The 20992-nt window shown below is 44.7% G+C and overlaps 1 protein-coding gene across 3 annotated transcripts in view; it reads left to right on the top strand.

Annotated features, from left to right (window-relative positions):
• Positions 1-1592: 1592 nt before the first annotated feature.
• Positions 1593-20992, top strand: part of RYR3 (ryanodine receptor 3) — a 507269-nt gene continuing 487869 nt past the window's right edge. For 2 of the 3 annotated variants that reach the window (XM_040969181.1, XM_040969179.1), the window contains exon 1: positions 1607-1738. In XM_040969181.1, coding sequence (XP_040825115.1) covers positions 1688-1738 — 51 coding nt within the window. In that variant the 5' untranslated portion in view covers positions 1607-1687. Of the gene's footprint in view, positions 1739-20992 lie in introns of all 3 variants that reach the window. The other variant, XM_040969180.1, reaches the window with a different exon arrangement.

Genomic DNA, 20992 nt, shown 5'->3' with positions numbered 1-20992 from the left:
AAGTCACATGTGTGTCATTTATGTTTCCCCAAAAGCCTATCTAATGCTAGGCTGTATTTAAAGACTGTTCCAAGCAAGAAATAAGACCACTGTAATTTAAGGAGAAGACAAATGGATTGTCATTCGGACATCAAAGACAATGTAGGTTCTGGAAGTCATGCGCCTAGGGATGGTAGGGGCAAGAAGACTCTTCAGCAGGTTCACAGAAGGCAAACATGACAGGTGCCTTCTAAAGCATGAAGGGTCACAGTGCACAGTTAGTTTGATTCATTCCAGGCAGGCTTCAGAAGAGGCACTAGCATTTAGATGGAAGCAAGGAAGGCATAACAAAAGCCTCTTTTCCCCTTAGTATTTGTGACATCCAGTACAAAATGTGGGTCTGCAGCACAGGAAAGAGGTATTAAGGCAGAATGGAGAGACAAAGGTTGTCCACAAGGAGACTGCATGTGAAGCTGTGAAATTGGCAGGGGTTTCTGGTGTCTTCTGTCAGCACCACCCTAGAATTACTACCTTGCAGGTGGCTCAACCACAGTCTGTGGCTCTTTTCTAATGGGCCCCCTCTCTTGAATGCTTGCTTCTCTTACGGTAGAACTCTGTGGCCAGCAGACAGAAGGGGGCACCCTGCACCCTTAGCTTCCACAAGGACCAATATGATGGCCCACAAACCCAGAACAACTACCTGAGGTGGGGGTGGGAAGGTATCCACTGTTTTTCCAGGAAAGGGGTCCTCTGCATTGCTTTCATCTTTTTCCCGTTGGAATCCACAGGCCTGACGCCAATCAATGCAGCCTACCGTCAGGGGTGTGCAGAGAGGAAAGGTACTAAGGTCCTGAGGTTTCCTAAATAAATGAGGGTTAACAGGAGCCCTCTGGAACCTCCCAGAGTAAAGAGAGAAGTTCTTCTAACTCTGGACAATTGAGAGATTGGAAAAGTGAACTGATTGAATTATGAAGACAGGAGGGATTCGCTTAAGGTTCAGAAAGAGTTGTCTACAGAGTTGCAAACTTTGTTATGAATGGACAGCCTCCCTCATGGCACTGTTCTCTGCTTGCTACTCTGAAAACCAAGGCACAATGGCTCAGCCTGAACACAGCTGGGGTACAAACCTAGCAGTACCGTCAATCTCACACATACCCTGGCACAACCAGAAGATTGGTGCCAGCTCAGGTGCACTGGAGCAAAAGCAACTGGCCTTTGTTTGTGAATCCGTATGGGGTCGGGGGGAAGCGGGGGCATCCTCCTGTGGCTGCTGGCCGTGCACCTCAGCTGCCCGGGCGGTGCGGAGCTAGGCGGTGTGGTGTGGGGGAGGCTTCACAGCTCCAGCCTGAGTCCCCGGCGTCGCCTCCACCCGCCGGCGGCCGCAGCGCACTTGGCTGGGGCGAGAGGCGAGGGGGGGGGGCGGTGGGCGAGAGGCGAGAGGGGTGGGCGGGCTGCTTGGTTGGCGTTGGCGCTCTGCAGTGCAGTGGAGTGTTAGCCCAGCTCCCTATATGGTCGGGGATTTAGCTCGGCGCTTTTGAGGCTGAGCCAGGATCGGGAGAAGGAGGAGGAGGAGGAGGACGAGGACGAGGGGGAGGAGAAGGAGGAGGAGGAAGAAAAGGAGCGCAGCAGCAGTCAGCGCACGCCGAGCGGCTGCCGGGGGAACCAGAGAGGCTCTGGAGGCTGGGTCGCCGCCGACGCCTCGGGAGCCATGGCCGAAGGGGGCGAAGGAGGCGAGGACGAGATCCAGTTTCTGCGGACTGTGAGTCTCCCCGGCTGGGTGAGGTGGCTGGCAGGTGGGGATGAGCGCGAAGCCGGCCGAGGAGGAGCTGCGCTGCGCCGGGGTACCGGTGCCGTGCCAGGCGCATTCTCCGCACCCGCGGGCTGCAGAGGCGGACCGGCCACCTACCCGCTGATCCGTGAGGGGCTGCGTGAGAAGGGGCACCCTCTTCCAATTCTCCCTTTTTCTCCTACCACCACTTCCACTCCACACCTTCCCATCCCTACGGTTCTCTCTCCTGCCAACTTGCTACTTGGTGTGAAACCTTTGATGCCCAAACTTCCTGCTGAGGTTTGCTCGTGTTTGTCCTGACCCAGAAGATCAGAACCTGGCCCTGGAGCCGGCCCTCTGCCACCCCCACCCTCTGCCCCTGCCTCTTTCTCTTACGAGGTGCCCCTCACCGCTCCAAGAAACCGCCAGGAAGGAGCCCTCCTGGGGCAGAAGCAGGAGTGGGGAGCCTGGTCGGAGAAGTGGGTGCCGGCGTTTGTCCCAGTCCTGGGCTGAACCAGAAGGAAAGTCACACAGCGCTGCCCTTCTCTCCTTAAGCCCCGTGCTGGCCATTGCTGCGAGATCCTTACTTGACCGGTAGCCAGGTGTGCGCCGGCCGTGGCTTCTGCTCGAGGCTCTGGCGAGCCCGCAGGACAGGGAAACCCCTGTATGTGGCTCCGCGTCACTCGGGTCTCCTCCCTGGCACCGGAGGCGCCGATCCACCCTAGATGTTAGCGGGAAGGGATACGGAGACTGTGACAGACAAATCAGCCTGAGTCCTGTCATTAGGAGTTAAAGCCCTTTTGGGGTGCAATACCCCCGGGCAGGCAGGGAGTGTGGGGGCTCGTCCTAGCACCGATTTCAGCCACGTGACCTTGAGCAAGTCGCATAATCCTTCATCCCTAGTCTCAGTTTCCTCAAGTGTAAAAATGAAGACGATCTAACCAGTCATTCGGGGTGAAAAGGATTAAATGAGATAGTGAATGTCATAATGTTTTGTAAACTGTAAATTGCTCTGTAAGTGTTAGGTAATTTTATATGCAATGTCTAGCTCATGGGAATGGAATGGAATTCTTTCTCACCCTTTCTCCTCTTCAAGTACCTCTTCCATGACGTGGTCTTTGAAGATCTGGAGTTAGTTCTGGTTATCTTTTGAGCTATTACCCCCTTCCACAGGCTGTCCTACTCCACACTCCACCCTACCCCAAGGGCTTCCTTCCAATTTTCTTCAGCTTCTCTTCTAAATGTGGTTTCTTTGTCAAGGCTGCAGCCAACATCTGATTGAGGACATAGAGAAGGACCTGCCAGCTTCTAACACTGTATCCAGAGGCCAGATCATCTCTTTGTCTTCCCTCTGGTCTGTAAACCCCGACACCATCCTCACTTCTGGCTGAGCACACAAGATGGCCCCAGAGTTGCAGCTCATTACCAGGCAGTTGTAAGGCTGTCTCCCCAAAGCCCTGCGGAATGCTTCAGCTTTCCCTCCAACAGGTGTGCTCAGTGTTGGATGGATGGCAGCTCAAGTATTCCCTGCCTGGTGCCCTTCTCAATCAATTTTTGTCTTTTTCTTATTAATGGTCTGGACAGAATATCACTGAATACAAGGCCAGGAATTAAAGGAACCTCAGGGTTCTCTGGAGGTCTTTTTCTTGGTTGTCTCTGTCAGCATGTTTTGCCACCTTTCCTGATTTTTCCCCTCCTTTGGGCAGTGTGACTGGTTGCTGGTTCACCCATGGCCAAAGTTTTTGGAAGCAGAGATCAGATCAGGTAGATTTATTTGAAAGCCTATCCATGGCCCCTGGTAGGGTTTGAGGACTCAGGCTTACAGCCCTCATTACAGAGTGCTGTCTATTAGTTGTGGCTTAGAGGGAAAACTGGAAGTCACCACTGGACAAATGCCTCCAAATGTGAGGTTACTGATTCTCTTCCATCCAGCAGTCACCAGCAGTCATGTTTTCAGTGAGTTTGTTGGTGGGTGGGACTGGCTGGCCTTATTGAGGATATAACAGGTGATGAGAGTGAAGTCCAGAAAATGAAGTGATTTGGCCACAGTTGTCCAACAAGTTACTGGTAATTTCATTATATAATGTTAAGTTAAAGATGCACTGGAGCCTGACATTGAGCACTATTCCAGAGGCTATAGTGTTAAGAGTGGCAGCTCTCTGAACTTGAGATTCTCTTTTCATTTGTGAACCAGTTTCTTAAAACCTGAGCAACACACACTTTTGGTTTCAGCCCAACATTTTTTTTTTAAAGATTTATTTTTATTATTTTTTTCATTGGAAAGGCGGATATACAGAGAGGAGAGACAGAGAGGAAGATCTTCCGTCTGATGATTCACTCCCCAGGTGAGCGCAACAGGCCGATACTATGCCGGTCTGAAGCCAGGAGCCTCTTCCGGGTCTCCCACGCAGGTGCAGGTTCCCAAAGCTTTGGGCCGTCCTCGACTGCTTTCCCGGGCCACAGTTAGGGAGCTGGAAGGGAAGCGGGGCTGCCAGGATTAGAACCGGCGCCCATATGGGATCCCGGGTGTGCAAGGCGAGGACCTTTAACCACTTGCGCCACCGTGCCGGGCCCCTCAGCCCAACATTTTAATTTTTTTTTGTCTTGTAGAGGAGTAAGGAATTATTAGGCTATGCCAGGAATGAGATTTCGCTCCTGTTTGAATATGTCGGTTACAGAAGGTGTATGCCTTGGAATTTACCAGCTAATCTTTCCCTTGGGGTTACTGTTTTTCTCCCCAGTCTCTGAAAGAATTTTGATCATGTTAGTCATATAATGTCTCCTCACTTTCACAATGTTCTGCATCACACAATGATTGATAATGTGACAATGGGAAAAAAATGTATCTTTACAATCGTGAACTTTGAGGATTCCTATTTCAGAGAAAAGAGGCTTTTCTTTAGACTTTGGAAAATAGATCATAGAATGACATCATGTCAGGGATACCACTCAAATTGTAGGTAGTTATAGTGGCATGTTTGTTGTGATACTGCTAATGGAAGCATCCAGCACTGTCTGTGACATGAAGGGAGGCATATTTGCTGCAGCAATCATGAATGTGTGTGTGTGTGTGTGTGTGTGTGTGTGTGTGTGTGTGTGTGTGTGTGTGTGTATGAGTGGTTTGGTTTTGGAGACTTGTTTGATGTTGATGTCCATCAGGGTCATGTCCTCTGATGCACTTTAAGCCCACCCCCTCTAAATCAGGGATAGGTCCTAAATGAGTATTTTGGAAGCTTAAGAATATCCTATTAAGTAAATACTCCCATACCTAAACCTTAAAAAGATGATGCAAATTCTACATGCTGTCTTCTGCCTTCTGAAATAACTGACAGTTATGAATGCCAATTACAGAGGTTAGACAGATGGAAGAATCTTCTTTCAGGCTAAACTTGCCCTCCCACTGCTGGTGGCAGTGCCATCATCCTTCCTCCTGATGGCTCCTGCTGACGTAGCCCGTGTCACTGACGTGGCTCTGAAGCTGCTCAGCAGCAGATAAAGCTGCCAGCCACTGATCTGAAAGCAAGAAGTTATGGCGAGAAGAGTGACACTTACCCTACCTCCAGACAGTCAGTGGTGCGGCTGGCACCACAGCCAGCTTTGAGAGTGCCAGGGAGATGTTTTCCTCACTTTTCCCCCTAGACTATGTCTTCATTTAAAAAGAGAAACAGAACAAACTCCCAGCCTTAGCTTATTATTTTAAGAAATGCCACAGTATTCCTGCTATCCGCTTTTTTGGCACAGAGGCAGTTGAAACAAAATTCAGGGTGAAATGGACATTCATTTTCATTCATTTGAATTAAAGATTGGTCCTAGGCATCCCAGTATAGCCCTCCACGTAAACAGTTGTCCCCTTTCCTCAAAGCTGGGGGCTCCTGAGGGACAGGAGAAGGTATTGGGGGGCAGACATTTGAGGGTTCCAGCCTTGTTGTGGGGTCCTTCTCCAGGGTGCTTAGGTAAAACACCTGATTTGAGCTGTAGTGCTGATAGGAGCACAAGTCCTCTGAAGGACATTGTTCCAGGTTGGGGTGATGGTGAACGTTTACCAGGGTTTTCTAGATTCCTGCAAGCTTCTCCCCTTCACAGGGTCCATTTACATAGTAATTGCATGAAGCCAGTCTTTTGGTAGATTTTTGCATTAGGAGGTAAAGAAGGAGGTGGTTATGAACAACTCGCTCTGGGAGCTTAGTGAAAGAGGCAGTTCTAGAATGTACAATCCAGATACCCAAGTGTGAGTTCTCACAGAGCCAAGGGTGATGCTCCTGCCACTTGACTCGGATGGTTAAAATGATAAAATAGAGTATTCTCACACTCTGGGCCTTCTGAGGACACTTTAGGGCTTCCCACCTTCTCCATGCTTTCTTCTTTGGGTTCTCAGAACTGATCTGAGGAAAGATGCTTGTGAGCAGAGCTGGGAATTTGCTAGCCCCTCTTTTGCAGGGCAGTGTCCCAGTTGGATCCTTTCTGGGACAGAATTAACTTGAGCAAGAAAGGCAGCATCAGCACTAGGGAGTGGTGGCTCACACCTCTGGCAAGGTGAGGCATCATCCTAAGGATGTGGAGCTGCTGAGCTCCCGGGAAAGGGGATGATGACATCTGCAAACCTGGAAATATTGGGAATATATTGTACTTCCCTACAAACTGGGAACACTGAGCAAGCCCACAGTTGGAGTGTATGTGTCTGGTGTATATGTGTGCTGTTTTCTTATGCTATTTTAATTATTAAGCAAAGATGAGGGCACCTAAAGGGAAATATATACTTTATTTTCTAATATTGGTTTAGAAGAAAAACATGTATTTCTGTAGCTCCTGACCACTGGTCCAAGGAAGGGGAAGGTTAAGAAAAAAGAGAGAAATTTATTTGGAGAGCAAAATATAATGATATTTGATAATAATATTTGAAAAATTATATTTAAATGTCTCATACTTATCAATATTTTATTTACCTCTTTGCTTATTTTCTCTTTGGTTCTTCCTTCATACTACTTGAAGAGTTTAAAATTTAGAAGCCACTGATTCTATTATCTTCTGATTGATTCTTGTGGAAAATCTGGAGGTTTTCTGTCTAGATCCCAAAATGTTAGCTTGTTTCCCACAGTTTCATATTGGTATAAACCTTCCTAAACTAGCTATTTTTTTTAAGATTTATTTGTTTTTATTGGAAAGTCAGATATACAGAGAGGAGGAGAGATGGAGCGGAAGATCTTCCATTCACTAAATCACTCCCCAAGTGTCCTCAATAGCCAGATCTGAGCTGATTTGAAGCCAGTAGCCAGGAGTTCTTCTGGGTCTCCCATGTGAGTGCAGGGACCCAAGGCTTTGGGCTGTCCTTGACTGTTTTCCCAGGCCACAAACAGGGAGCTGGATGGGAAACAGGGCTGCCAGGTTTGCAAGGCGAGGACTTTAGTCACTAGGCTACCACACCAGGCCCAACTAGATGTGTCTTTAAAACTCTTCTTAACACAATCAAGTAGGAGTGGAATGCCATAAGAACAGAATCAAACTAGGAGGCAGAATTCTGGTTTCTAGTCCTAACTCACTGTGACTTTGAATGAGTTGCTTGAGAAAACTTGAGATTTTGCTGTAGAGAGACAGAAATGGCCTTAACAATTTTGGTGAGAGGTGACAGTAAATACAAGGAAACCCCCAATGCCAGCAGATGTGTTTCACAGGGGGTTGTCTTTGAGTTTCTCCTGTATTAGGAATTTGGCACTGCTTGATGAAGCTTTCCACAAAAGCACTGTCCTTGCCCCTAATATGCTATATGCTGCACACTCTCTCCATCCCAGAGTTTTTGGATGTGTTAGGGGTTGGTCTAACTCTAGTATATCTGGGCAATTTACTTGACTAAAATAAGCTCCAGCTTTTCTGCAACCTTTTGATTAAAAGGCTTGATAAAGCAAATCAGTTGGTTCAATTGGCTCCCAGAATTCCAGTCACAAAATTCATTCAGAGCTATTTTTTTCTCCTCTCAGAAATTACCAGTGCTACTGTTTCCCATAGGATCACCTTTTCTTATTGAATCCCATAGCTCTTCTGTTCAAAGCTCTCTCTCCAATTCCCCTTTCAGCTTCAATTATGAGCCTATTCTTCCAGTCCCCCCAGACTAGGAACCAACTTTTCTGGAAAAACCAAGGCAACTTTTCTCGAGAGATTTCACTGCTTCAGTTTTGGGTGCTTGGGAGGTTGGAGCTTTGAAAAGTTCCTGTGTTCACACTTGCATGAGTCAGGTGCTATAGCCATGTGGAGCAGAGGCAACACTGAGGCTGCAGGGCTGTGGTTCTCCTCAGGAAGCCATGCTGGTTTTCCTATCAGCCATCTTCTTCTTGGGGGCACTTGAGAGATGAAGACACTTGTAACCACTGCAGTGAGTTTTGCCATCCTAGTACCTTTAAAAATTCAGACAAGGAAGAAAAAGTGCTTTCACCCTGATCCTGCTGCAGAGATGAACCTCCTGCAGCATCCATGTCCTCCCCACACCCTGCAACTCATCTGATTCCTGGCTGCTGGAAAACAAAGTTCAGATAAACCCTGGGTGGATGGTGCAAGATTCAAAGGTGGAAGACTGTGTCTCCTCTCCTCACATGCACTTCTTTCCTTTTCTGGCACAGAACAAGGCCTGCCTTCAGAGTCAGCCACTGAGCTATTTTCCTCTGGGTAGAAGGGAGCGCAACATTGTAGGTCGGAGGCACTACAGCACTACCCTCCCTCCTAGCTCTCACTGGTTTGGTCACCTTCCACCTCCACAGACTGTTGAACTCCCAGGCTTTCCCAGGCATGTCTACTTGAGGAGCTCTTGTTACTGGATTCAGTGCCCAAGAAGGAAAGAAAACATTTCCTTAGTCAGATGATAGTAAGATCCAGGAATTATGCTCAACATGCGTCCCTCCCTCAGGAGTGACAACTGCCTGCTGCTGCTGCTTGCTTCAGAGTGCAAAGGAGGCAGCAGAGCACTCTGGAGACACAGCAGCTGCTGTCTGTGCAGAATCCTACCATCGCCAGTTTCTCTACCGGGGGGTGGGAGGGGGCAGTGATGATTCTATGTTCTGCTGTAGGAACCTGCCCATGTGATGAGCAAAGAGCACTGCTGGAAGGCAAGTGCAGAAATAAAAGTTAGGGTTGGTGTCAGAAGAAAATGTCTGTCCTCTTTGTATACTTTGGGGATGAGGCATTGCCTCAAGGAATTTCCTCTACTACAATACTAAAGTGCAAAATGGTGCGCTCAGCATGAACCATTAGTGATTAGCATCAGGAACAGCTGAGCTCAGTCAGTTCCTGAAGAAATGGGAATTAGGTTGGAGAAAGGCAAGAGACCCGGGAGCACTGCGGAGAGGGCATGCCTGGGTGGGCTTTGCACTAATTTGAAGGGAATCCTGGGTAGAAGAAGATCCACAAGGGCACAGGAGTCTGGGCTGTGGGGTGGTGGGATAGAGACTCCATCTGGATTTAGACTTTTGAGCAAATGGTCAAGGATACCTGGGAGAAAGTGCTGGTACTACTCAGGTATGAGAACACTTGCAACTGGGACTCACTTTGTGTACATGAGTTAGATGGTTCACAGAGACAACACCAAGAACACAAATATTTCAGCTTTTTATACGACAAAGTGAATTGACATCAAAGTGATAACTAAGGTACATCTTCCTGAAGTAGAAAAGTACCAAAGTGACAAAACCCCATTATCAGTTATTGTATTTGTTGATGTGTTAGTCATTGTAGGCCCAAGAAAATACTCCTGAGTCCCTGAAACCAACTCAGAATATTTTTAAAGCAAGAAAATAGTTTAAAGGGGAGCAGCTTGCTCCCCCGCCTTCCAACAAAGGAAACAGGAAAGGCTCTTCTGGGAAGGTGTAGGCACTAAAACCCTCCAGCCCTCCAGTGACAGGGCCTGGCATTACTTCTGTGATAATTTCACAGTTGAGTTCTCTAATGGGCCTAAGCAGAAACAGCTAGTCAAGGAGACCATAGAAAGAAATGGAAAAGTTCTCCATCAGTGGCACATAAATGTCCATAGTCTAAGAAGTATTGATTGGCACTGCTGTACTCTATGTTATGGACCAGGTCCAGAATATAGATAATACTAGGGCAGTAGGAGGGGTCCAGTTGGTAATAACACCACATTAAATTAGAAGCTGAATCCAAGAGGTGAGAGTGAACAAGGGCAGCCAGTCTTAAAAGGTCATAAGCATCACATCTCAGGCACCCAGAACTCATGACTACTGTGCTGAACCATAGCAGAAGCTTCACCTTCAAGGCCTGCTGCCTCCAGTCCAAGCTAGCTGTAACCGAGGAATCTAAAAATAAGCTATAGTGAGGTTTTAAGCAAATCCAGTTTCTATGCAAAAGGCATGCCACACTTAAAAACGCAGTAGGGAACATACTGATCAAACGGGTAAATTCAAATATAAAACATTTACCACATTTGGATAACATTTCTAATGTCATGTATTTCTAGAGTTGCCTACCCTCCTTGACCTTGTAGTTCATATATTTATAAAGGTATGATGATGATGATGATTACGTCTCAGGAATGCCTTGAAGGGATTCCAAAGTGTTCTAGCAGAGAAATAGTAATGTAGATATGGAGGGTGTAGCTTGGAATAATAGTTGCCCCATCGCATACGAAAGTTCCTCATAACCAAAAGCATGAACTATATCTAATAAACTCAGAAAACACAAAGGTCTTAAATTCTGTGTATTCCAAGTCCCTAGGTATTATAGATCAATGAAATCACAAACTTAAACACTTGTGGAGTTACAGAGCTAGCTAAAAATTTGAATCAGATTTTACTTGCAATGAGATGGGCCTGACCTACACATTCAATTGAAAAAAAAAGGCCTAAAACTCTGCCAACTGAGCAAAACACATCTGCAGTTAGATTCTAAGCTGTCAGTTTGTGGCTGCGGACAAATCTTACAAAATCTATTTGAATGAATACACTCCCTAAAATGCATGAACATTTTCATGAACAGGATCACACTCACAATACATGTAGAGGTCTTTGGATGAAATTGTCAACATAAAAGAAGTGACTTATTTATCACAGTATATAAGAGAGAAATTTACAGGCAGATACATTAGCAGGCTTAATAAATGATAGATTTCATCATCAAAATAAATTTAGAATTTGCTGGTCTTTAGACACTCTTTAAGGTTGTAGGTTGTAGTGTGGATACAGATATCATGAAATTTAAAGGAAGAATCATAACCATTAAACAATTATTGACCAACTTCTTTTTCCCTCACCCTGAACGAGTGACTAAAAGTCTCATAAAATAGCAAGACATCTAAATGTTGGCATGCCTCTGACAGCTCAAAGTCAAAAGTGAGTTTAATATTTTTGAAGTATCGAGAAGAGCAGTCAGTTCCAATTTTTTTTTTTTTTAGCAAGCATTTCAACTTTTCTATCCTTGTATCATGTATCATACAAAGGTTTAAAAAAATTGTATAACCTTGAGGAGGGCTTCAGTTATTTATTTGTTTTTACTTAAATGCCTGTTTTCTCGTGTGTTAAATGAAGGTACTAACAGTACTTCTTCCAAAGGGTTGTTGTAAGGATTAAATGAGTTAATCCATGGAAGGCACTTGGAGCAGTGCCCGACATAATGTAAGCCCTCAATAAATATTAGCTATTAATATTTTTTTAACAAACAGAGTAAGCATAGACATTCGTGATACTAGCTTTTCCAAATGTCATTGCACATCCAACTCATAGTGGAAAGTACCAGGGGATAGTACCCTGTGCTTATTCAAAAATCTTAATTCATGACATTCTGCTTAACCATAAATACCAACAGACCCTGTGAATGGAAATGAACTGCCAAGGCTGTGGTCCCAGGGATGCCATTTGCTAACTCAGTGCTCAGACAGTCTGCTTTGCAAAGCCCCTTAATGCAAAAAGGTTAATTGATGTTTCCTCTGACAATCTTTAGTTACCAAACCCATGACTGGACAATATGATTTGGAGGATTCGCAGTCACAAGCAACCCATTGTCTTTGGTTGAGTGAAGTTTATATACTTTTTTCAAACTGTGTTTTCAAGTGTAGAAAAGTTCAACTCTCTGAGGATTCATTGTATTTCCAAGACTACCTTACTGCAAAAGTCTGGTGATTCATGTTCTGTGATCCTTTTCATATACAGATCATGAGTCTAAAGTAAAATGTGAGGCATGTTGGATACTTTGCTGTCTTCTCCTTGATGGGGTCCCGCTGGAGGCGGTCATCTGGGCTTCACATTCTTACTCCCTTCTCTCTGTCACACATTTCTTTCTTGTTCCTCTGATTTCATATTGGATATTTAACCTTACAAAGTGTTTACTTATTTGAAACGCTGTGCTCCTTCACGAGTGACAGGAGCATGGGAAGGTGCTGGGAAGAGCAATGGTACCTTAGCTTTGATCACATTATGTCATCCTGATGGGCTCTTCATTTCATTCATAAAGCTGGTACCAATAACTGAAAGCTGAAAATATAATTGAAAAAAATTAAGTCAAGATTTCTCTAGACAATAAGGAATGGGTGGGCTTTTGATTCCCTTACAGAAAGCATGTTTCTTTTGGTGCTAAATATAGATTCTTTAGTAACTAGCCATCTCTTTTGCTGTGAAAATTGCAAATGGAAAAGTAAACTTTATGAGTGTGCTGATTCACCAATCCCAACTTGCAGTTGTGAAAATCTTAACTAATTCACAGGGAGAAGTCAGGATGAAAAGACCAGATTTGGAGAGTTTGTGGAGCAAGAACCTGTTGTATTACTGTTCTCTATCCTTGCCCTGGCATGTGATGTTTGGTACTTGAGTATGTCCCCCAAAAGTATACTTTGTAAAATATATGATGCAATGGAGATGTCAAACATACATATGAGGATTTGGGCACAAGTGATATCTGATTTAATTAAATAAATTTTAGAGCCAAGTTACTATGACATTTTTATCTCTGTCAATAAATATCATTGTAATGGCTTATAATTAGGTACAACTGTATGTAATTCACACGAATGCTATACTCAGGACAATTTTGCCTCTCCAGACCAGTTTCTTCCCTGATTTTTTTTTTTTTTTTTTTATTGTTGCTTACACTGTATTATGTAGTACAGTTTTATAGGCGCTGGGGATTCCCCCCACCCCTCCCCATACCCCTCCCCCCATGGTGGATTCCTCCACCTTGTTGCATAACCATAGTTCAAGTTCAGTTGAGATTCATTGCTTGAAAACACATGCCTAGCATAAAGTTCAGCGTCTTATTGTCCAGATAAGTTCAGTGGCCTCCTGGGGAGACCTTCTATGGTCTGAAGATAGGTCTAACAGAGTAAAGATCCGGTCGGTTAAAAGCCCCAACAAGGCCTCAGTTTCAATATACAACATTATGGAATTAATTGACATAGTAATGGGTAAACAATATGTTAAGAATAATGCGAGTTCCATTCTTCGAAACATCTGGGTTGAGACAGTATCAATGACAGGTTCAAAAAATAACAAACAACCAAACAAAAAATTACAGGTTAAATCAAGGCAAACATGTGGTATCTAATCTTTTGGGATTCACTCATTTCCCTTAGCATTATAGTTTCCAGTTGTGCCCATTTAGCCACAAAGAACTGCATTTTGTTTTTTTTAATAGCTGAGTAGTATTCCATGGAGTAGATGAACCAAAGCTTTCTTATCCAATCTTCTGCTGATGGGCATTTCGGTTGCTTCCATGTTTTTGCAATTACTGATTGTGCTGCAATGAACATAGGGATGCATGTTGGTTTGTCGTAAAACAGGTGTTTTGGATATATTCCTAGGAGTGCTATTGCTGGGTCATATGGCATGCAGATTCCGAGTTGTTTGAGTGTTCTCCAGACTGATTTCCATAAAGGCTGTACCAATTTGCAGCTCCACCAGCAGTGGAGTAGGGTTCCCTTTTCCCCGCATCCTCGCCAGCAAGCGTCGTTGGTGTTCTTGTTTATGTGGGCCAATCTTACTGGTGTTAGGTGGTACCTCATCGATGTTTTAATTTGGATTTCCCTTATTGCTAGGGAGCTGGAACATTTTTTCATATGTTTGTTTGCCATTTGGACTTGTTCCTTTGTGAAATGTTTGCCCATTTCCCGTGCCCATTTCTTGAGTGGCTTGTTCGTTTTGGTTTTTTGGTTGTTTTGAAGTTCTTTGTATATCCTGGAAATTAGCCCCCTATCGCCTATATCGTGTGCAAAGATCTTCTCCCACTCTGTGGGTTGCTTTTTTACTTTGTTGATTGTTTCCCTTGCTGTACAGAAGCTTCTTAGTTTGATGAGGTCCCATTTGTTTATTCTGTTCTCAACTGCTATTGCTTTTGGTGTCCTTCTTAGAAAGTCGGAACCTACTCCTAGGTCTTGCAGTGTATTTCCTACATTTTCTTGCAAGAGTTTGAAGGTTTCTGGATGTAGGTTTAGGTCTTTTATCCATGTAGATTGGATCTTAGTGTATGGTGATAGATGTGGGTCTATCCTTTTGTTTCTACAGGCTATCAGCCAGTTGTCCCAACAACATTTACTAAAGAGGCCTTCCCACTTGCTTGAGCTATCATTGGTCTTTTTGTCAAAGATTAATTGGCTGTATTTGTGTGGGTTCCCTTTTGGTGCTTCTATTCTATTCCATTGATCTTCCTTTCTGTCTTTGTGCCAGTACCAGGCTGTTTTGATAACCACTGCTCTATAGTATGTCCAGAGGTCCGGGATTGTGATTCCCCCTGCTAACCTCTTATTTTTCAGGATGGTTCTAGCTATTCGTGGTTTTTTGTGTTTCCAGATGAACTTTTGAATCATTGTATCCAGTTCCGTGAAGAATGTTTTGGGCAATTTGATTGGAATTGCGTTGAAAATGTATATTGCTTGTGGTAGTATAGACATTTTAATGATATTGATTTTGCCTATCCAGGAGCACGGGATGTTATTCCATCTTTTGAGGTCTTGTTCAATTTCCTTTTTAAATAGTTTGTAGTTTTCTTCGAATAGGTCTCCTACGCTTTTGGTTAGATTTATTCCCAAGTACTTCATACTTCTCTCTGCTATTTTGAATGGTATCCTGTTGGTTAGATCTTCTTCCATCTTGGTGTTATTTGCGTACACTATGGCTGTTGATTTTCGTTCGTTAATTTTGTACCCTGCCACTCTGCCAAACTCTCGTATAAGTTCTAGCAGTTTCTGTATTGAGTCTCCTGGTTTTTCTATGTATAGGATTATGTCATCTGCATATAGTGAAAGCTTGACTTCTTCGTTTCCTATACGTATGCCTTTAATTTCTTTTTCTTGTCTTATGGCCTCTGCAAGTACCTCTAGGACTATGTTGAATAGCAGTGGTGATAGCGGGCACCCTTGTCTTGTTCCAGATCTCAGTGGGAAGGGTTCTAGCTTTTCTCCATTCAGTATGATACTGGCGTTGGGTTTTTCATAAATTGCTTTAATTATGTTGTGGATTTTCCCATCTATGCCTACTTTGGCTAGAGTTTTTAGCATGAAGAGGTGTTGGATTTTGTCGAAAGCTTTTTCTGCATCTATTGAAACTATTATGTGGTTCTTGTTTTGCAGTTTTTGGATATGGTTTATAACATTTATGGATTTCCGAATGTTGAACCATCCCTGCATTCCAGGGATGAATCCTACTTGATCCGGATGAATGATCTGTCTGATGATTTTTTGAATTCTATTGGCTAGGATTTTGTTGAGAATTTTAGCATCAATGTTCATCAGAGAGATAGGTCTGTAGTTTTCCTTCTCTGATGGTTCTCTGTCCGGTTTTGGGATTAAGGTGATGTTGGCTTCATAGAATGAGTTTGGGAGGGTTGCTTCCTCCTCTATTGTTTTGAAGAGCTTGTAGAGGATTGGGGTTAGTTCTGTTCGGAATGTTTTGTAGAATTCTGTAGTGAAGCCGTCTGGGCCTGGGCTTTTTTTCGTTGGGAGATCCTTGATGACTGTTTCAATCTCTACCTCGGTTATGGGTTTATTTAATTCTGCAGTTGCCTCCGGACTGAGTTTTGGTACGTGGTGGGAGTCCAAGAACTTTTCTATTTCTTGGTGGTCCTCAAATTTGTGGGAGTACAGTTCTTTGTAGTAATTTCTAATTATTTTCTTAATGATTGCAGTGTCTGTTGTTATGTTGCCTTTTTCATCTTTAATGCTATTGATTCTCACTTTCTCTTGTTTTTTTTTGGTCAATCGGGCCAGTGGAGTGTCTATTTTGTTTATTTTCTCAAAAAACCAACTTTTTGATTTGTTGATTTTATGTATAGTTTTTTTGATTTCTATTTGGTTTATCTCCTCCCTTGTTTTGATGATTTCTTGTTTCCTATTGTGCGTGGGACTCTTCTGCTGCTGTTTTTCCAGATCCTGGAGGTGTGAGGTTAGTTCCTGTATTTGGCGTCTTTCTTGGGCCTTGACATGTGCTCCGATTGCGATGAATCTACCTCGTAGCACTGCTTTGGCGGTGTCCCACAAGTTTTGGAGTGTTGTATCAGAGTTTTCATTGGTTTCCATAAATTTTTTGATCTCATCTTTGATTTCTTCTCTGACCCAATGTTCGTTTAATAGCATATTGTTCAATTTCCAAGAGTGCCTATACTTCCTGGGGAGTTTTGAGTTGTTGATTTCCAGTTTCATCCCATGGTGGTCTGAGAGGGTACATGGTATGATACTAATGTTTTGGAAGTTGTTTAGATTCGCTTTATGTCCTATCATGTGGTCGATTCTGGAGAAGGTGCCATGTACCGCTGAGAAGAATGTATAGTCTGTGGCCTTAGGATAAAAAGTTCTATATATGTCTACTAAGTCCAGTTGTTCTATTGTTTGTGTGAGCTCTGTTGTTTCTTTGTTGAGTTTTTGTTTCGTAGACCGGTCCATTGTTGTTAGAGGTGTGTTGAGATCGCCCACAAGAATTGTCCGGGTGTCTATGTCTTCCCTTAAGTCTGTAAGTAATTGCTTTACGTAACTAGGTGCATTAAGATTCGGTGCATAAACATTAATGATGGTGATTGCTTCTTGATGGATCATTCCCTTCACCAGTATAAAATGGCCTTCCCTGTCTCTTTTGATGTTAGTTAGAATGAAATCTATCTCGTCTGAAATTAGGATAGCTACCCCAGCTTTTTTTCCTCGTCCATTAGCGTGAAATATCTTTTTCCATCCCTTCACTTTCAGTTTCTTTGCATCCTTTCTGGTTAGATGCGTTTCTTGTAGGCAACAGATGGTTGGGTCTTGTTTGATGATCCATTCTATTAATCTCTGTCTTTTGATTGGTGAATTTAGACCATTTGTGTTGAGAGTTAAAATTGAGAGTTTGCAATTTTGCCTTGCCATGTGATTGTGTTGTGTGTGTGTTGTTGCCTATGTAGTTGTCTTGTTTGTGCAGCTTTTAGTTTGGAGACCTTCTTATTTGCCATCTTTGTTTGTGATTTGCCTCCTTTTTGTCCGGGACTAGCGCATTTCTAAGGAGACTTTGCAGAGCTGGTTTTGTGTAGACATATTCTTCTAGTTTTTCTTTGCTATTGAAGTATCTGATCTCGTTCTCATATACAAATGAGATCTTTGCTGGGTAGATTATTTTTGGTTGACAGTTGTTTTGTTTCAGGACTTGGAAGATCTTTGTCCATTCTCTCCTTGCTTGTAGGGTCTCTTCGGAGAAGTCAGCAGTGATTCTGATGGGTTTTCCCCTGTATGTGATCTTTTCTCTACTTCGTACTTGTCTCAGGATTCCTTCTTTGTCTTCATTGGAGTAGAACCTGAGCACCGTGTGTCTGGGTGAAGATCTCTTTGGGTCATGTCTGTTGGGAGTTCTCTGTCCATCCTGTATGCGGGGTGGATTCGTGTTCCAAGTGTTTTGGAAGTTTTCCTGTATAATTTCATCAAGCACTGCTTGCATCCCAGATTCTCTTTCTACTCCCTCAGGGAGGCCGATGATCCGAATATTCAGTTTTCTAAGGTAATCCTTCATCTCTTGCATCATTTTATTAGTTTTGCTGAGGTTTGTCTCCAGCTGTTTAATTCGCTGGGCACTTTCATTTTGTGTGTCTTCTGTTTCAGAGATCCTTTCCTCTGCCGCATTTATTCTGTTGATGAGGCTTTCAATCTTATTCTCTTGGGCATCCAGTTTGGTTTTGATTTGTTGTATTTCGGTGATTATGCGGTTCTGGTAGTCTTCCAGCTTTGTGTCCACGTCTCTGAGAAATTTTAGCATTATTTTCATCAATTCCTTTGCTGGTAACACGTCCATGTCTTCATCTCGCATCGCCGATATTGATAATGGCTTTTGGCCCATGTTTGGTGGGGTGCTGGCTCTTTCATCTGGAGCACAGCTCTTTCTGGTGGTTTTTCCCATTGCGTTGGTGAATTCTGGTGGGGCAAATGAACCTGTGTGTTGAGGGGCTGTCAGATGCTTTCCTGTAGAGATTGGAGCCTGCAGATGTGGTGTTGTCGAGCGTGGTAATTTTCAAGGCACCGTTGGTGCGTTCTCAGGGCCCGGGGCTGTAGAGCACCACCTTGGGGGCCCAGTGGCTTCCAGGCACACTCTGGGCACCTCTTCTACAGGTGTGACACCCCAGGGCGTGGAGGGATGGAGGCGCTCTCTGGGTGTGCCCCCTGCACGGGAATCCGCAGGACTTAGAAGGTTTTATGTGCTTTCTCCCTGCGTTCTCCGTGTCAGGGACTGCAAGGTTTTTCAGAGCCCACCTGGTGCGTCTCCCACACACGGGACTGTGGGTGAGGCACTTTCCAGGCGTGGCTCTTGTGCAGTGAATCCACCACTCGTGGTGTGTGGATGTTCAGAGCCCCTGTTCCTGTGTGGCTCTCTCACACCGGCCCTTAGCGGAGGAGTGGCCCAGGCGCCCTGTTATAATTTCACGGCAGGTTCGCACCGTGTCAGTGTGATGCAGGAGTTTTCAGAGCTCTCCTGGTGGGACGCCCACGCTCAGAACTGCAGGGTGGGGGGCGAGAGGTGAGCAGTTCACCCTATGGGAGTGGTACCTGCGTGTCGGGGACACACAGCACTACACTTCCCAAAGCTGGGCAGAGCTCTTCTGACACCTGACACCTGCGCTGTGGAGGCGGCTGCTGCAGGCGGGGCCGCCTAGTCCGCTCGGCGCAGCCGCTCGGCGCGGCGACCAGGGTCTTCCTGATGTTATCTCACTTCCACCAGGCAGGATGTGGAGGACTCCAGATCCTCGCCAGCAGCCTCTGCGCACCGAGACGCACTGGCCCCCCCAGTGTAGGAACACCTGAGGCGCCCCCCCGGGGCCCCCTCTGCCACCAACACCACTGCACGCAGTTCCCAAGGCACAAACCCAACAGTTTCAGTCCGTCTGCCCCGCGTTCTCAGAGGCTAAAACCTCGGCAGGGGTCTAGGAATGCGGAGGCTGCCACGTCAACCCCCCGGCTCACCAAACGTTCCGCCGCTGCAGTCTGCCTCCACCGCTGCTGAAGGCCTCCCGCCGGTGACGATCCGCCCGATCTCCCCGCCTCCGGGCTGTCCGCGTCTCCCGTCAGGCCGTTTTCAAAAGTGACTCAGCAGGTCTGGAGTGGGATGTCGGTTTCTCTACCTTTGCCCTGCTCCGTTCTCGCTGTTCTTCCGAGTTGTGTGGATCTTTTTGGCTCCACACTGTCCCAGGGAGCCTCACGGACCTCTCCCTGCGATTCCCTGCTGTTCCTCTTTGCTGCTTCTGTGACTTTCTATCCCTCTTTCACTGGAGACTCCCTCACAGCCTTCCTCCTACGTCGGCCATCTTCTTTCCCTTCCCTGATTATTTTACTTTTCTCCTATTATCAACGTTAAAGTTGATCATTTTTCTGGTAACACGTAACATTTTTCAGATTAACATTGTCATTGTTGTCATCAATATCAATACTACTTCCACATAGAGGTTTGTATAAAAGAGTGGTAAAACACTAAAGCAAGACAGAGTTGCCTGTGAAGTCTGAATTTTTCCTCTGCTATGAGACCTTGGTGGTTTCCTCTCTTCTAAAATAAGGACATTGTGACAGCATTTACTATAGCAGTTAAGACACTGGTTAAGACGCTTGTATCCACAATGAGAGTACCAGGGTTCAATTCCACACTCCAGTTCCTGGTTCTCACTTCCTACTAATGCAGATACTAGGGGGCAGTGGTGATGGTTCACGTGATTGGGCTCCTGCAACTCATGTGGGAACCTGGACTGAGTTCCCAGATTCAAACCTAGTGCGACCTTAGCTGTTGTGGGCACTTGAGGTGTGAACCAGCAGATGGGAGCATTCTCTCTCTCTCTTTGTCTATCTCTCACTCCCTCATTTTCCCTCTCTGAATTTACTTCTCTGCCTCTCAAATGAGCAAAATTTAAATGCAGACGTTAAGACCTTTTCATGCTTGTGGAGCTTTAATGCTGACTTAACCTTTCAGATTCGTTCTTCTGTGCTGAAATATATGACATGATATATGATACTTCTTTCAATGGTGCATCCAGCTACTCAAGGCAGCAGATTCTCTTTGCCAGAATCCAGTGTTCTTGCTTAGCTCATGCATCTAAGAGCCACCTAGGATCCAGAAGCAGCTGTCTTTCAATTATTGGGAAAGGTTTGGAGAAGGAGGTAGAAGATGTACTTAAACTGTTTATTTACTATGATTTTGAACTCAATTAATTGGGAGAAAAAAATCTAAACAGCTCTCCCACCTGCACCCTGGAAGCCTTACCCAAATGAAAGCTGTGGGTGTGCACACATTTATGCCTGATTTTCTAAACATATGAAGGTTTCAGTCCTAAGTCATGCTTTTAACAAACAACAGCAACCTGTTCCTGACTCCCAACTGTTTCATAGGTATGGAAAATAGCTTGATTCCCAGGCTTGTTGTAGTCTCTGGCTGCGCTAAGTGCATGTCACTCATTCATGTCCTGATAAGACATCCAGAAAACATGTAAGAAGGCAAATAATTTGCCAGTCTGGCAGAGACTGCCAGAACTACTAAAACTGCCTCAGTTAAATGAAAATTAAAAGGCATGCTTATTGGGATTTGAGAGTAAGAGTAATTTAGGGTTAACAGGATGGAGAATATTTTTTTCTACCAGAGGTCTTTTGGATATTTATATTATCAGTTGCAGCATGTACAAAATTATCAACTTAAAGTTTATTCTGATGTACATTTACTGAATTTTGAGGCCCACCTGAAGTTTACTTGACGGACCACAATAAATGATTTTGTAGACCTTAAGTGGCCCATGGACTGGGTGTTTCACACCTCTGATAACCCGGAAGTTAGGTGTATTATG

The sequence above is a fragment of the Ochotona curzoniae genome, unplaced genomic scaffold, assembly GCF_017591425.1.
Source record: "Ochotona curzoniae isolate NIBS_2020 unplaced genomic scaffold, NIBS_Ocur_1.0 scaffold_4701, whole genome shotgun sequence".
Classification (NCBI taxonomy): Eukaryota; Metazoa; Chordata; class Mammalia; order Lagomorpha; family Ochotonidae; genus Ochotona; species Ochotona curzoniae.
Note: the sequence above shows the minus strand (reverse complement) of the source record. Positions and strands in the feature narration are given on the sequence as shown.